Source organism: Armigeres subalbatus, chromosome 2 (genome assembly GCF_024139115.2).
Source record: "Armigeres subalbatus isolate Guangzhou_Male chromosome 2, GZ_Asu_2, whole genome shotgun sequence".
NCBI lineage: Eukaryota > Metazoa > Arthropoda > Insecta > Diptera > Culicidae > Armigeres > Armigeres subalbatus.
This window is the reverse complement of record NC_085140.1, coordinates 174,293,372-174,308,723: the sequence shown is the minus strand read 5'-3', so window position 1 is coordinate 174,308,723 and position 15,352 is coordinate 174,293,372. Positions and strand designations below refer to the sequence as shown.

Below are 15,352 nucleotides of genomic sequence, written 5' to 3'. Positions count from 1 at the left end.
CGATATTTTCCGTTGGGATATGGGTATAAACCTCATTTTGAGAAGAGATTTGAAATTTTGTCTAGACCTTTCAAGGCGACTTTGAATAATCGTTCAGTTTTGTCGTCATACGTGAAGAATTTATGCCGCTTCTCAGTTAAATACTGAAAAAGACGTTTACGATCGTCAAAGGATCACGGCAAAACGTGGCAGTCACCCTTTCTAGCAATATGAAATGAAACCTTGATCCCCTGAAGGTTACTCAATATTTCATTCCGAAAGCCAGAAAACTCGGCATCAGATACGACAATTGGCGGAATCCTTTGCTTTTTCGCATGGATCGAATCACCTGTGCTAGAGGTAGATTCGATTTGCTCAATTTCGTCATTAATCAAATCGAACTGATTACTCACCTAGAACCAAAGTTAGGGACAAAATACAAAAGGGTGCCCATAACCGAACATCTTCCCCTTGGAAGCGTTAAGCCTCATTATAATGCGTTTTGGAGTGATTTGCTCCGTGCATTTTGTTTCATCATTGACCAGATCGCACTTCAGTTGTGAATGTCAATGTAGCGAGGTGGTAGTGCGGAAAATCATTTCGCGTGGTCGCGTGTGAAGTAGCAGAAGAAAAATAAAGAAGAACAAGCATGTTCCTCCATTCCTCCGAATCAAGCCAATCGCTATTTCGATGGAGTTAGATACGTGACGCATTCTCCCCATCCCCATCAGAATGTGAGTAACCTTTGCCGCGTATCGGGGATTTACATTCAAACAACACTCGTTGCATTGGCTTTCTAATTCATGTGAATAATACCTCTTAGTTTTTCACTGCCATCAAAGTATGATGACAAACCTATATTGAAGTGAAATGCAACGAAACGATAAGAGGTTGTTCAATTTGAGGCTAACTGCTGCACTGATAAATCGTTTAATCAGTTCTACTTATGCCGTGCGGCGCGAAGTACTTAGTTTTTTACCATGGAGATCCAATTCAAGCAGTTTAAGGAAGTGACTCATTACGGTAATTAGTTCCAGACATGGATAGAAAAGCGTTGTAGCATATGATTATAGTCTACAAGTCAAAGGTAACCAAGGTCTTTTGTCAATTTTAACTTTGAACCGGGGGAGGTGTGACTAACGTGTAATGAGTGATTGAGTAGATTTCAGTAACAAAAATCGATCAACCTGAAATGAGACTAAGTGTGTGAAAAAGAATCGGGCAAATCACAATTTACACATAACTCTTCAAATTGGTAAAACTGGCAGTAATTCAGCATCGTCTTTTCGTTGTAAATGCACAGAGAAGACAGCAAATTTTTGAGATTGCCAATTGGAATGTAAAATTGACGAGAAAAGGTACTGTTAATATTTGACTTTTAAGATCTAATCATATGCCGTTTGGAAGAATTTAAACCTAAGTGAATTTCCGATAATATCGCTTTTAATTTTTTTCAAATGCAGATTCAGTTCTTCGAAACGCCATTTGGTTGGATTGTATTGAGTTGGCGCAGCAATCACTTTCCAAGGGAGCCAACATTAACTGCCGATATGCTGATGACTGGAACACTCCGCTACACTTGGCGATTAACAATCGTTGTCGGCTGGAGGTAATAAACGAGCTGATGAGCCACAAACCTGATTACAGTTTAGTGAATGGAGATAATTTAACGGCGTGCGAGGTGGCTTTGCGGGATGGATTGGAAGAACTGGCGAGGAGGCTGATTATCGAAGAGTTCGGAAAGGTTCAGGACCCAACAGACGCGATCTACGCAATGCTGAAACGAAATTCAGCGGAGGCTCTTGAAATGCTGATTGATGGGCTGAATTTGTCGGATTGTGCATTGGCCGGCTGCTTATCAATGACATGGAACAAACTGGAGGTGATGAACGTGGTACTGAATCCTGCAGTGAAAGTATTCGTTCACTCATTGCTCATTCGGTTAGAATACGACAGTGCATTTAACCGGAAACATTGCGGGGATTCCCCGGGTGTGATGGAAGAGCAAATGAGAATGGTAATAGCTGAGATTGAGTATTTGGAAAAGAAATACGACACTGGTTTGTGTCATGATGTCACAGATGAGTTCCTGGAGCTATTAAGGCTTATTTTGAAGTACTTGTTCGTGTTGAAAAATAAGGTGAATAACTTCCCCGCGATGCAGCTGGAGTATTGTTTAGCGATTTATCTTGCAATATTCGATAGAAAGCCCGAGTTAGACCAATATCAATTGGTTGTGAATAAAAGGCTAATTATAGAGTTTTTAAAGTTGTTCAAGTCATGGTACAAGCATCCTAGTGATGACCAGAGGATGTCCTGTGAGTTGTTATTCAATTTGGTGAAGTATATGGAAGCGAACGCGGAGGAGAAATGCGAACAAATCATTTTAAGTTGGAAACTTATTGCAAAATCCACATATACTAAGAGAGAACTAGTGCTGATAAGGAATAAAACATTGAAATGCAAGCAGCTGAGAAGTCTTAGCAGTGATAAACTGAAAGAGTGCACGGAGTCAGAGTGGAACGTGTTGAAAAACGAATCGGATAACATAAATAGAATGTTTGAAAATAAGAAATCTAAACGTCAAAACAAAAATTTAATCAAAACATTTTACAGACTGAAGCAAATGTATTCTCTTCAAAAATCTATTCACTATTTGAGTGTGGTCCAAAACCTGGAACTCAATCCTGATCGCTGTTGCTATAGCGAGATGCTCACAATTCAACGAATCATACAAGTTTTAGGAGAAACGCTTAAATCGACTAAGCTATCTCCAAACATCTCGTCGAATATGAAATCTATTTTGGATTTTGTTTCTCCCGATAATTTACTAAAATGGGTCAGCAAGCTTCGACAATATTTCTCTCATAATTACTCAGCCACGAAGCACACATTCTATCGGCGATTGCGAGTCAACGATACCGAAATGATAATTTTTTTCAAAAGAGTTAAGAATGATTTGTTGAAGCTTGTCCCATTGATAAGTAACATCTACACAGATTTTCTATACAGGTGCTTTAAAAGCTTTCTGGGTAACACATTGAAAATGCAGTCTGTTGAACATATTCGCTCATATGCAGAAGCCAGTCGTGTTCGACCTGGATTTAAAGTAGATTGCTATTTTCAGAGTTGTGGTTTACGGGAAATAAGAAGTAAGCTTACAGAATTACAACAAAGCTTCGATCCGGAACGGCACAGCTCCAGCTTGGAAATATTAACGAAGATTAGTTCAAAAATTGACGTCTACGAAGAGTACTTGGAGAATAGATCAATCAACTTCATGACGGATATGGTATTGGGTTGCATTGGCGAATTAATCATCTGTAATGACTTGCAGTATCAGAAAAATTTGGCTCATTTTTATTTAGGACATTTTTCCAGTCCTAAGGAAGGTGGATTTGGTGCAATAAAATTCTTACTTCTACGTTGTAATCCATTGTTGCGAGATCTTTTGGCTTTGGAAGCAAGAATTGCAGACACAACCTCTCATAGAAGAGCAGAAATGATTCAAAATTTTCTCAAAATGGGTAACGTTGAGGACATTCAACAATTGTACGATTTGACGCTGCTGAAGGACACCACTAGTTCTCAAAGTATATGCAATACGCTAGTGGCTGACAGTCTATCGCAAGCTCAGTCCCTAGAGTTACACAAAAAACTGCGAAAATATTATGACAACTTATTCTCTATAGATGACAAATATCGGGTAGTCAAAACATTTTGTAAAAGCAATAAATTGAAATATAAAGCAGATGCAGCTGTACAGTGCCGCAAAAAAGATATAAATGAGTGCCAGGACGTGATAAAAGATCTCATCTCGGATTTGAATGAGATTGTTTCACTTCCAGAGAATATGAAGACTTCGAAGCTTGTTTCATTGATTTCATCCTGCGGAGTGTACAATATTGATAAGGTTGAACTTTTTGCGCTGGAAACTATTTTGCTTGAATTACTGGAAATCCTATCAAGTCAAGACGTTCTCACGGATAATCGTTTTATGATGACGTCTTTCAGATCAGTCGTGACAGGCCGTAATTTACGTAACTATTTAGCTCACGACGGCTTGGTTTACGAAACTATTTGCAGAAATGAAAGTCCCGTCTTAACAATACTATTGAATGCCATTTGTTTAACTAAATATTGCAATGTTGAATTGTACTCAAAAAGTAAGCAGACTGACAATAAAGAGGCTCAATATACTGGATCCAAAACACACGAGTGGATAAAAACATGTATTAATGAGAAAACAAATGTCTTTGTGAACATCGAAAAAGGTAATTTTGATCTACTAACTTCTAAGGATATCGAATTAGGAGCTAGAGATTATAACAAACGAAGTGTTTTAATGGCTTTGATTGATAACCATTCCGAGCAGATGATACGACTCTTGTTAGAAAGACCCTCAACGATAAGGTCATTGATAGATGCTTTGATCCAAAGAATGCCTAATCAAAATCATAACTTCTATGATGATGATGAGTTCACCCTGGCGCAGCTCATTAATCAACAGAGCATCCGTGAGAGTATGTCATTTTACTTAGCTATGAAGTATCATCACTTTGATTTGGAACAAGAGTTGAATGTTCTACACGGTGGTGCGTATAGCAAAGATAGTCTTCACATGGCTATCATATTCAAGAATGAGAAAAGCGCTCTGTCCATCATCAACGATGAACATCTTTATTCAATTTGCAAAGATGAAGCATGGAATTTCCGAAATACTGTGTTGTTCCATGCAGTTTTGCACAAACTACCAAATGTCGTACGACGAATATGCGAAGTTAGTCCAGAGCTAATCGAGCGCACCAACACTAATCAAGAAACTCCTCTTCGAATAGCGATCGCCGGTAGTTGTAAAGAAATAGTCGAAATACTGCTCGAATTCGGCGCAAGGATCTTCACCATAGAAAAGCCTTCAATAATATACGCTCTCCAGGTGAGGAAAGACGATCTTTTGGAAACTTTAATTCCATCCGAGGAGGAACTGATCAAAGATGAAGAGCTCCTCAATCGTTTGGTCGTTTATTCTAGCTCCAGCAATTATACCATCCTGCTAAATAGACTTCTCCCGATTGTGAAGCGTAGGTCCACTCTAATAGAATCTTTAGGTTGGGCAGTCCAGAATAACCAATTGGACGCAGTTCAAGTTCTGCTAAATTTCGATGTCACTCTTGTGAATGAGGTGAGCGAGTTCGAGACTACAGCCCTTTTTCGTGCCTGCTACTTAGGCCTAGATAAAATAGTTGCAGTACTCCTTGAACGTGGTGCGGATGTTAACTATACGAAGGAAATATCCCCACTACAATGCACTATTGACACGAACCGACACAAACAGTTTAAGATGATGATCCAGCGAGGTATAGGGGAACCAGATCTTATAAATCACATGTTCCAAGATCTGTATTCCTTGTCAAGATATAGCTGGGTTTGGACACTTCTACATGCAGGATATTCGTGTGATAAAGACATCGTTAAGTCTTCAGTAAAGAATATAATAGACCACAGTACATTAGAGTTTTTGTTTAAACTAATTCGATTTAAAAGGGAGTTGATTCAGCATATCAATACACATACATTGGCAAATGCAATTTTACTTAAAAAATTCGAATTTGTAAAATACGTACTGGAACGTTTGGATGATTGGAGTGGGTTAGATCGGACAAGGCTCTTGAACTACGCCGTCAAAGCAAACGATAAAGATATGGTTCAATTGCTCGTAGAACACGGTTGTTCAGTTAACTCTTCAGATGCGAATGGAATAACTCCTTTGGCAACTGCTGTTTCAATTGGAAAATCTGACATGGTTAGAGAGTTGATTATGGTTGGCGCAGATCCAAACCTGGAATCTATGGAACACTGTGACCAATTGTTAGATGTGTGGAACATGGTGTGTGATAATATTGATGATCTTCCCGGTGGAAAATATTATCGTACATATCCGCTTATTCTAGCTGCAAAGAACTCCTCCAGTAAGACAGCTGTGTATCTCTTGAAGCATGGTTCTGATGCGGATGTAAGTGACCAAAGTGGGTTAACTGCCTTGGTTGTGGCAATGTCTTTCGGTGACGAGGAGCTTGTCGATGCTTTGATTCGTCATGGTGCCAGTGTTGACTATGTACGTAACTATTCTCATCCTTTTTTTAAAGATGGTAACGCTTTACACTGTGCTGCCACTTATGGACACCTGGACATGATTACACGAATGGTAGGAGAATTTGGATTCAATTATATGGCTACTGATTCTGACGGAAACACAGTGCTTCATTTAGCGGCCATGAAAGGGAACGCCAACATTGTGAACTACTTTCTGCATGACAATATCTGGCATCAGATAAACAAAAATGGAGATACGCCTCTTATGCTGGCCTTGAAACATCTTGACCTAACCGTGTTTAGAGTGATCAAAGGTTTGAAGACATGCGAGAAGGAGGTAAATCAATTTCGAGGAACAGCAAACCGAACCCTTCTTCACGAAGCTGTATTGAAAGAGGACATTACCTTGGTGCAAATATTGTTGAAAGAGTTCGATATCGATATCTACTGGGCTGATAATTCCGGATATACTGCTGTCCATTACGCCGTTCGTAGGAAAAACTACGATCTTGTTAAACTTTTAGTGGAGGCCGGGACTTCGCTTACAGGTCCTAGCGAGCATAACACAATGCCCCCTTTTGTAATAGCTGTATTAACGAACCAGTTAAATATAGTTCAGTTGTACTTTGAGAAAGAAAGGAATGCAATCAATCATGTGAGGAATCACCGTTACGATGGAAAAAATTTGTTGATTTCATCTATTCTGCTAAACAATTTTGCTATGTGCAAACTCCTACAGGAAAAAGTTCAATTCGACTTGAATGAATCCTACGAAAATGGATACACGGCACTTCATGCGGCAGCTACGAGTAATTCGGTGCGAACTATTGACTTTCTTGTAAATCGTGGATCTAAAATTGATTTAATTTCGGAGGACAATAAGACAGCACTCATCCTGGCGATTGAATATGGAAATTTCCGGGTGGCACACTACCTACTGACCGAAGGCGCGTCAAAACAAACCGTTACAGACTATCGTCTCAAAGTGGACGACGCGAATCTTCTTCATCTTATGGCATCAAAGGGTCAATTGAACTCACTCAGGTTCCTCTTGGATAGAGCTTTCTTTACTAGAACGGATACCGACGCAATCGGGAGAACAATCGGACACTTTGCGGCATTTAACAAACAACATGATGTCATAGAGTATCTCATAGCATCCCAGTTTCCGTTTGATCAATTAGATAATGAGGGACGATCATGTTTGGTGTACGCTTTGGAAAATGAAGATCTTCGACTAGCGAAAAGGCTTAAATCTATTGGATCATCCTTGGAAATTGTCCAGCTTTATTGTGAAAAGAATAATTTTCTCGTTCGAGCTTTAAATAATAAGAAAATTAAATTGATGAAATTTCTTATAAAAGAATGCTACGTAAAGGTGGAATCATCGATAGAACATGTGTTGATTGGATTATCTCAATCGAACTCGAACAATGCTGCATCTATCGTAGAGTCAGAAACGTCCCAATCCAACAACGAACCCGAAAATTCTGCATTGATTGGACATTTCATTAACGGCAATCTAACTTTTGCCGAAAATCTGATCGACGATGTTGCATCTTTAGAAGAGCTTAAAAATTACCGAACGACCAACAGAGATAAGGAAACTATACTTCATGTCGTTGTACGGAATGATTGTTTATCGATTCTTAGACTATTGCTTACGAAAGGTGTATTCGATATCGACGTCGGGGACGTGGATCAGACCACTGCTCTGCAAGTAGCGGCAATGCTTGGGCGGAAAGAATGTGTAGACCTTCTGCTACAGTTCGGGGCAAACGTCGACTTCGAGGACTTGCAAAAAACTACTGCTCTAACAAGGGCTTGCATAAACTCACAGAAAGATATTGCAGATATCCTTTTGAGTCATGGCGCCAGCGCGGAGAACACTAAGGCGTACTCATTCGCTGAACGAGATGGAGCCACTTCGCTGCATATTGCCGTTCTCGGGGATTTGAGTCTGGTAGAACTTCTGGTCAGGAATTTTGGAATGGACGTAAACGTGGTAGATACCTGCGGGCGCACAAGTCTACACATTGCGTCTCAGAAAGGGTCAATTGAAGCAGTTGAGCTATTACTAAAATTAGGTGCCCGATCTGATATCATTGATCGGGATGGAAAAACACCATTTGTGACTGCACTTGTTTCAGGTTTCGAAGAAGTGGCAGAAAGGATTCTCGCTGAGACGCAAGATGTGGAATATCTCCGACATTTTCGAATGCCCCAAACACTAAAATCCATTTTACACATTGCATTAGATAGAAAGTTTACTCATTTGTTGCTATTGTTACGTAACGATTACAGACTTGATTGTAGTTCGACAGACATCGAGGGAAAATCGATTCTCCACTATGTAGTGGCAGATGGTAACGAGTCGCTTTTGAAGCAGCTACAACCTGACGCAGACATGTTTTTTCTAGAGGATAATTTTGGGAAAACACCTCTCTCAATGTCAACAGAACAGTCAAATGTGGACATTTTTATGACTCTGATTCAATCATTAGCTGAGTCCGCGACATTGAATCAGCTGATCAGTATTTTCGAGAAATTGTCCAAATTGGAGGCTACCCAATTTGTGAACTTGTACGCCAGATGGTTGCTAGACAATAAAAAAAGTTCCATTGCAAAGAATCAACAATTCGCTGGCGTGATTACTCGAACTTATACCACTGATCCTTTTCTGCACGCCATACATGGAGATCATATAGACCTTGTTGAACTATTTCTGGAATGTGGGGTCGTCAGATCCTTTGAATTTGATGCTACTACTTGGTTACATGTAGCGGCTCTGAAAGGAGTGATCCCTTTCGTGAAAGTGATGCTGGAGGAATTCAAGTTACCTGTTAGCTGTGTCGACAATCTTGATAAGACTCCCTTATGCTACGCTGTGGCAATGCGACATACGAAAACTGCTCAATATCTTTTGGAACGCGGTGCCGACGTTAATTTCCGAGACAAATTTAAACGCACTCCTCTTCAGACTGCTTTAGAGAACAACCACACGGAGATGGTTCAACTGCTTTTAAAGTATCATGCCAGTATTTCACTTTTGCAGGAGTTTCGATATCAAAACGACAATGAGCACTTAGTCCAACATTATCTCGCAGAACGTGGACTTACAGAGGCACTCGCACTAATTATTTCCGAAATTGATATCTCCCATGGGGATAAGTTCGGAATGACTCCATTGCACTACGCTGCAGGATGCAACCAACTAGAAGTTATTGACATGCTGGTGAAGGCCGGAGCTGCGATCGATTGTTTAGATATCCATAAAACAACACCTTTGATGAGAGCCCTATCCAAGAATCATTTGAAAGCGTACAATATGTTAGTTGGATTTGGTGCAAACGTCGAGCTACTACTAATGTTTCAAGATACCGATTTTGATGGTGGATCAATATTGCACATAACAGCTGAGAAAAACCGAATGGAGGCAACTAAGTTACTGGTGGAGGATTTGAAATGTGACATAGATTGTGTCGATAAAAATGGAAACACTCCTTTGCATTGTGCCATACAAAAAGAATGTTTCGAGATAGTGAAATATTTACTACAGAAAAATGCTAGCTTACATTTGAAAAACAGCAACGGTCAAACCTCACTTCAATTATTGGAAGCGGTGAGTTACGATGTTGATAGCACTACTGGAGTTCAGTTATGTAACAAATGAAAAAAGTCATGATTACTCCATTATCATTGACATTGACTGCCGCTAACCGCAAGTCGAGCACATATGTATAAGGACGCCATATACAGATGTGCTCGACTTGCGGTTAGCGGCAGTTGATAACTGTTTTATACTTATTAGGAATGCCTAGTCTAATCTGGACTAAAGTGCCTGCATTATACAAGTTATTAATCCAGCCTTTTTATTTTGGACTACACAGCCAGTTCTTGACAGATTCCTGGTAATCGATAAATTCAACCATATCTGTCACTTTTCTTTTCATTATTTATGTTTGAGGTCCATAATAAATGTACTTTAGGGACACTTCTCACGGAATCCAGATTCAGAATTGCTCGCGTTTTCAAGGGCACACCACTTATTACGGAAGCAACACACAACTGCCATTTTTATTATTTCAAGACAAAATTTTCAAAACGACTTATCTGCTTATCTGCTGTTGCAAAGATTCAAACGACGATTTGACGAATCTGATAGCTCTCCCACGCAAACTAACCAGGGGAGAAGGCGAGGCACTGAATCCCTACCCCGACATGTGCTGGTTCTAAATGTAAACAACAGTGTTAATTATCTACCACCTTTTTGCTATGGCGAGGAATTTTTTATGCACACTTTTGTTATAGCTATTTTATCAAAATTAAACACTCAATCATATAGCAATATAACGATGTGGTATGCTTGGGGCAGCAGGGACTATGTCCAAGGGCTTGACGATCCATCCCCAGGCCATCTGCGCCTGTCTAGGATGTGGTGGGGTTTGACAGTAGGTCCTGTTAAACCTCTATAAAAAGCTGCATGTATCCGCAAGTAGGCTCCGCCAAAGCGACCGTGTGCCGCTCAAAGCGCACAAGCCCAAGTCCTGGTGTTAGGTGGGACGCTAAACAGCCCTGACACGACGGCCCTCCGACGAGACAGGAGGTTTGCGCAGGCCCAATAAGCCGCCTTTAAAAACAACCATTACGAACAACATAGAAGATAATACGACTCGATACAATCGGCAACGATCTGGGCGACGAATAAAGGATCACGATTGGAAGCTTGGAACATGGAACTGCAAGTCGCTAGGCTTCGCAGGTTGCGACAGGATAATCTACGATGAATTACATCCCCGCAACTTCGATGTCGTAGCGCTGCAGGAAATCTGCTGGACAGGACAGAAAGTGTGGAAAAGCGGGCATCGAGCGGCTACCTTCTACCAAAGCTGTGGCACCACCAACGAGCTGGGAACCGGCTTCATAGTGCTGGGAAAGATGCGCCAACGCGTGATTGGGTGGCAGCCAATCAACGCAAGGATGTGCAAGCTGAGGATAAAAGGCCGTTTCTTCAACTATAGCATCATCAACGTGCACTGCCCACACGAAGGGAGATCCGACGACGAGAAAGAAGCGTTCTATGCGCAGCTGGAGCAGACATACGATGGATGCCCACTGCGGGACGTTAAAATCGTCATCGGTGACATGAACGCTCAGGTTGGAAGGGAGGAAATGTATAGACCGGTCATCGGACCGGATAGTCTGCATACCGTATCGAACGACAACGGCCAACGATGCATAAACTTTGCAGCCTCCCGCGGAATGGTAGTCCGAAGCACTTTCTTCCCCCGTAAGAATATCCACAAGGCCACATGGAGATCACCTAATCAAGTAACGGAAAACCAAATCGACCACGTTCTAATCGACGGTAAATTCTTCTCCGACATCACGAACGTACGCACTTACCGCAGTGCGAATATTGAATCCGACCACTACCTCGTCGCAGTATGTCTGCGCTCAAAACTCTCGACGGTGATCAACACGCGTCGGAGTCGTCCGCCGCGGCTTAACATTGGGCGGCTACAAGACGGTAGACTAGCCCAAGACTACGCGCAGCAGCTGGAAGTGGCACTCCCAACGGAAGAGCAGCTAGGCGCAGCATCTCTTGAAGATGGCTGGAGAGATATTCGATCCGCCATTGGTAGCACCGCAACCGCTGCACTAGGCACGGTGGCCCCGGATCAGAGAAACGACTGGTATGACGGCGAATGTGAGCAGTTAGTTGAGGAGAAAAATGCAGCATGGGCCAGATTGCTGCAGCACTGCACGAGGGCGAAAGAGGCACGATACAAACGGGCGCGGAACAGACAAAACTTGATTATTGGAGGAAAAAGCGCTAGCAGGAAGATCGAGACCGTGAAGAGACGGAGGAACTGTACCGCGCTAATAACGCACGAAAGTTCTATGAGAAGTTGAACCGTTCACGTAAGGGCCACGTGTCACAGCCCGATAAGTGTAAGGACATTCTACGTGTAAGGAACCTTCTTACGAACGAGCGTGAGGTGATCCAAAGGTGGCGGCAGCACTACGAAGAGCACCTGAATGGCGATATGGCAGACAACGGTGGCGGTATGGTAATGAACCTAGGAGCACGCGCGCAGGACATGCGACTTCCGGCTCCGAATCTCCAGGAAATCCAGGAGGAGATCGGCCGGCTGAAAAACAACAAAGCCCCTGGAGCTGACAAACTACCAGGAGAGCTGTTTAAACACGGTGGTGAAGCACTGGCTAAAGCGCTGCACTGGGTGATTACCAAGGTTTGGGAGGATGAGGTTCTGCCGCAGGAGTGGATGGAAGGTGTCGTGTGTCCCATCTACAAAAAGGGCGATAAGCTGGATTGTAGCAACTACCGCGCAATCACATTGCTGAACGCCGCCTACAAGGTACTCTCCCAAATTTTATGCCGTCGACTAACACCAATTGCAAGAGAGTTCGTGGGGCAGTACCAGGCGGGATTTATGGGTGAACGCTCTACCACAGACCAGGTGTTCGCCATACGTCAGGTATTGCAGAAATGCCGCGAATACAACGTGCCCACACATCATCTATTTATCGACTTCAAAGCCGCATATGATACAATCGATCGGGACCAGCTATGGCAGCTAATGCACGAAAACGGATTTCCGGATAAACTGATACGGTTGATCAAGGCGACGATGGATCGGGTGATGTGCGTAGTTCGAGTTTCAGGGGCATTCTCGAGTCCTTCGAAACGCGTAGAGGGTTACGGCAAGGTGATGGTCTTTCGTGTCTGCTATTCAACATCGCTTTGGAAGGAGTAATACGAAGGGCAGGGATTGACACGAGTGGTACGATTTTCAGGAAGTCCGTCCAGTTATTTGGTTTCGCCGACGACATTGATATCATGGCACGTAACTTTGAGAGGATGGAGGAAGCCTACATCAGACTGAAAAGCGAAGCTAAACGGATTGGACTAGTCATCAACACGTCGAAGACGAAGTACATGATAGGAAGAGGCTCAAGAGAGGTCAATGTGAGCCACCCACCACGAGTTTCTATCGGTGGTGACGAAATCGAGGTGGTTGAAGAATTCGTGTACTTGGGCTCACTGGTGACCGCCGATAACGATACCAGCAGAGAAATTCGGAGACGCATAGTGGCTGGAAATCGTACGTACTTTGGACTCCGTAAGACGCTCCGATCGAATAGAGTTCGCCGCCGTACCAAACTGACTACCTACAAAACGCTTATAAGACCGGTAGTTCTCTACGGACACGAGACCTGGACGATGCTCGTGGAGGACCAACGCGCACTGGGAGTTTTCGAAAGGAAAGTGTTGCGTACCATCTATGGTGGGGTGCAGATGGCGGACGGTTCGTGGAGGAGGCGAATGAACCACGAATTGCATCAGCTGTTGGGAGAAAAATCCATCGTTCACACCGCGAAAATCGGAAGTCTGCGGTGGGCCGGTACGTAGCCAGAATGTCGGACAGTAATCCGGTGAAAATGGTTCTCGACAACGATTCGACGGGAACAAGAAGGCGAGGTGCACAGCGGGCAAGGTGGATCGATCAGGTGGAGGACGACTTGCGGACCCTCCGCAGACTGCGTGGTTGGCGAAGTGCAGCCATGAACCGAGCTGAATGGAGAAGTCTTTTATGTGCAGCACAGGCCACTCCGGCCTTCGTCTGATGATAATAATGCTTGAGATACCTGCTTGATTAAAGGGACTCGAAAAAGAATTTATTTGCAGTAACTAACCGATCATAAAAATGTTCGCATTAACGATTGCGCCCTAACAGTGGTTCTAAGCTTCGATGCAGAATACACGAGCTTTGTTCGGCGTATGAGGCCCTTGAAACTAACACCATCAACAGGTAGCAGAAACCATCACCTACATAAGTTCTATAACAATACCAGAACCACAGGTACCGAAGTAAACAGAAACAAAGTTTCTAACATCCAAATTAGCTCAAAAGCCTAGAAGAATTTAGTTTGAAGACAATCACCAGAGGGCAAGGCTTGGTGGCTCCTTTACGATTGCGATCCCGAACAAAGCGGAGAATGCAAATTGAAAAGTGAAAACTTGTTTATTCAGGAATTGCGCTAGTGTAATAAGTTCGCTGCCACCGGTATTTAACTTAACATTTATTTATTTTTATTTTTATATTATTATTAGACTAAGGCCGGAGTGACCTGCGCTGCACATAAAAGTCTTTTTAACTTTTTAACTTAACATGCCTAGATTTATTTGCCCTCGGGCATTACTGTACGTCACACATTTTTAGGATACTTGCTTGAATGTGGCAATGGGGCATGCCCCGTATCCGTATCGTAGGCTGCTGCTCTGGTGTCGCTAAGTCGGTGGCCTCTCTTTAAGTAAGTACTGCATCAACACTTCCTTCCTCTCCCTAGTTACGGTGAAGATGAGCGTGGCCAGGAGTAGTAATCCTCATGCTTTTGATATTTTTGTTTAAGACTGGAATCAAGGACCACTCCCCTTCTTGATTTCTGATAGCATTCTAGATAAGGATCTCAAAAGTAAAACTAGTATCACTAGTATCCAATCTACGAATTACACCGTAACAATGCTAATGCTAATGCATAGTAACATGATGCCTCGCCAACTGTCGCCAACAGCCAGATCTCCTTTTTTGTGACCTTCACTAAGACGCTCTGCATCCAGTCATCCGGAAAAGTTGCGGTTTCCTAGATATTGCAGAATAGTTGATGTAACATTTACGCAGAAATCACGGGCTCAGCTTTAAGCATCTCTGTTTAAATGCGAACGACCCCAAGAGCTTTGTTGGATTTCATACTTCAGATGGCTGCTTCAATCTCCTGCAATAATGCAGCTTTGGAGTTGACGTGGCTAATGCGGAGTTGACGCAGCTAATGGTTGGTCGGGCGTTGAAACTTTAAGAAGATTTTCGAAGTGCTCGAACCTACGTTTCAGCTGATCAGTTGGGTCGGTGAGTAACTGACCTGTCGCGTCTTTCACCGGCATCCTCGGATTCATCCTTGCTCCACTTAGGCGTCGTGAGATATCATAGAGGAGGCGAATACCGCCAATTTTTTTTCGTCGGCCAGGGAGTCCACCCACGATTACTTGTCCTGTCTGCAGCAGCGTTTAATTAACTTCCTTCTCTAGAGCCGAATACCGCTGACGGGACTCGTACTAGGCTGCTCTGGTTCTTGCCCGCTCTATCGCGGTCTTTGCTTCCCTATGCTCCTCGATTTTCCGCCAGTTTGCATCCGTAATACTCTCCTTTCGCTGAGTGCGCAACTCTCCCAGGTTGTTTCGATAAAAGCATTCTTG

General features: G+C 42.9%; 1 protein-coding gene across 2 annotated transcripts; it reads left to right on the top strand.

Annotated features, from left to right (window-relative positions):
- Positions 1-627: 627 nt before the first annotated feature.
- Positions 628-10,275, top strand: LOC134211228 (uncharacterized). 2 transcript variants are annotated; one of them, XM_062687924.1, is made up of 3 exons: positions 684-713; positions 803-1,002; positions 1,443-10,275. In XM_062687924.1, exons 2-3 carry the CDS (start codon positions 960-962, stop codon positions 9,743-9,745), a joined length of 8,346 nt encoding a protein of 2,781 aa, XP_062543908.1. In that variant the 5' UTR covers positions 684-713; positions 803-959; the 3' UTR covers positions 9,746-10,275. The 2 variants fall into 2 exon arrangements, with proteins under 2 accessions (XP_062543906.1, XP_062543908.1); XM_062687922.1 differs by having other exon boundaries at positions 628-1,002.
- Positions 10,276-15,352: the final 5,077 nt, after the last annotated feature.

Bases quoted from the DNA above. Each gene is read 5' to 3' on its own strand.
- LOC134211228 (XM_062687922.1), top strand. From the start codon at position 960: ATGGAGATCCAATTCAAGCAGTTTAAGGAAGTGACTCATTACG. The intron at 1,003-1,442 runs GTAATTAGTTCC...TTTCAAATGCAG, and splicing joins TAAGGAAGTGACTCATTACG to ATTCAGTTCTTCGAAACGCC.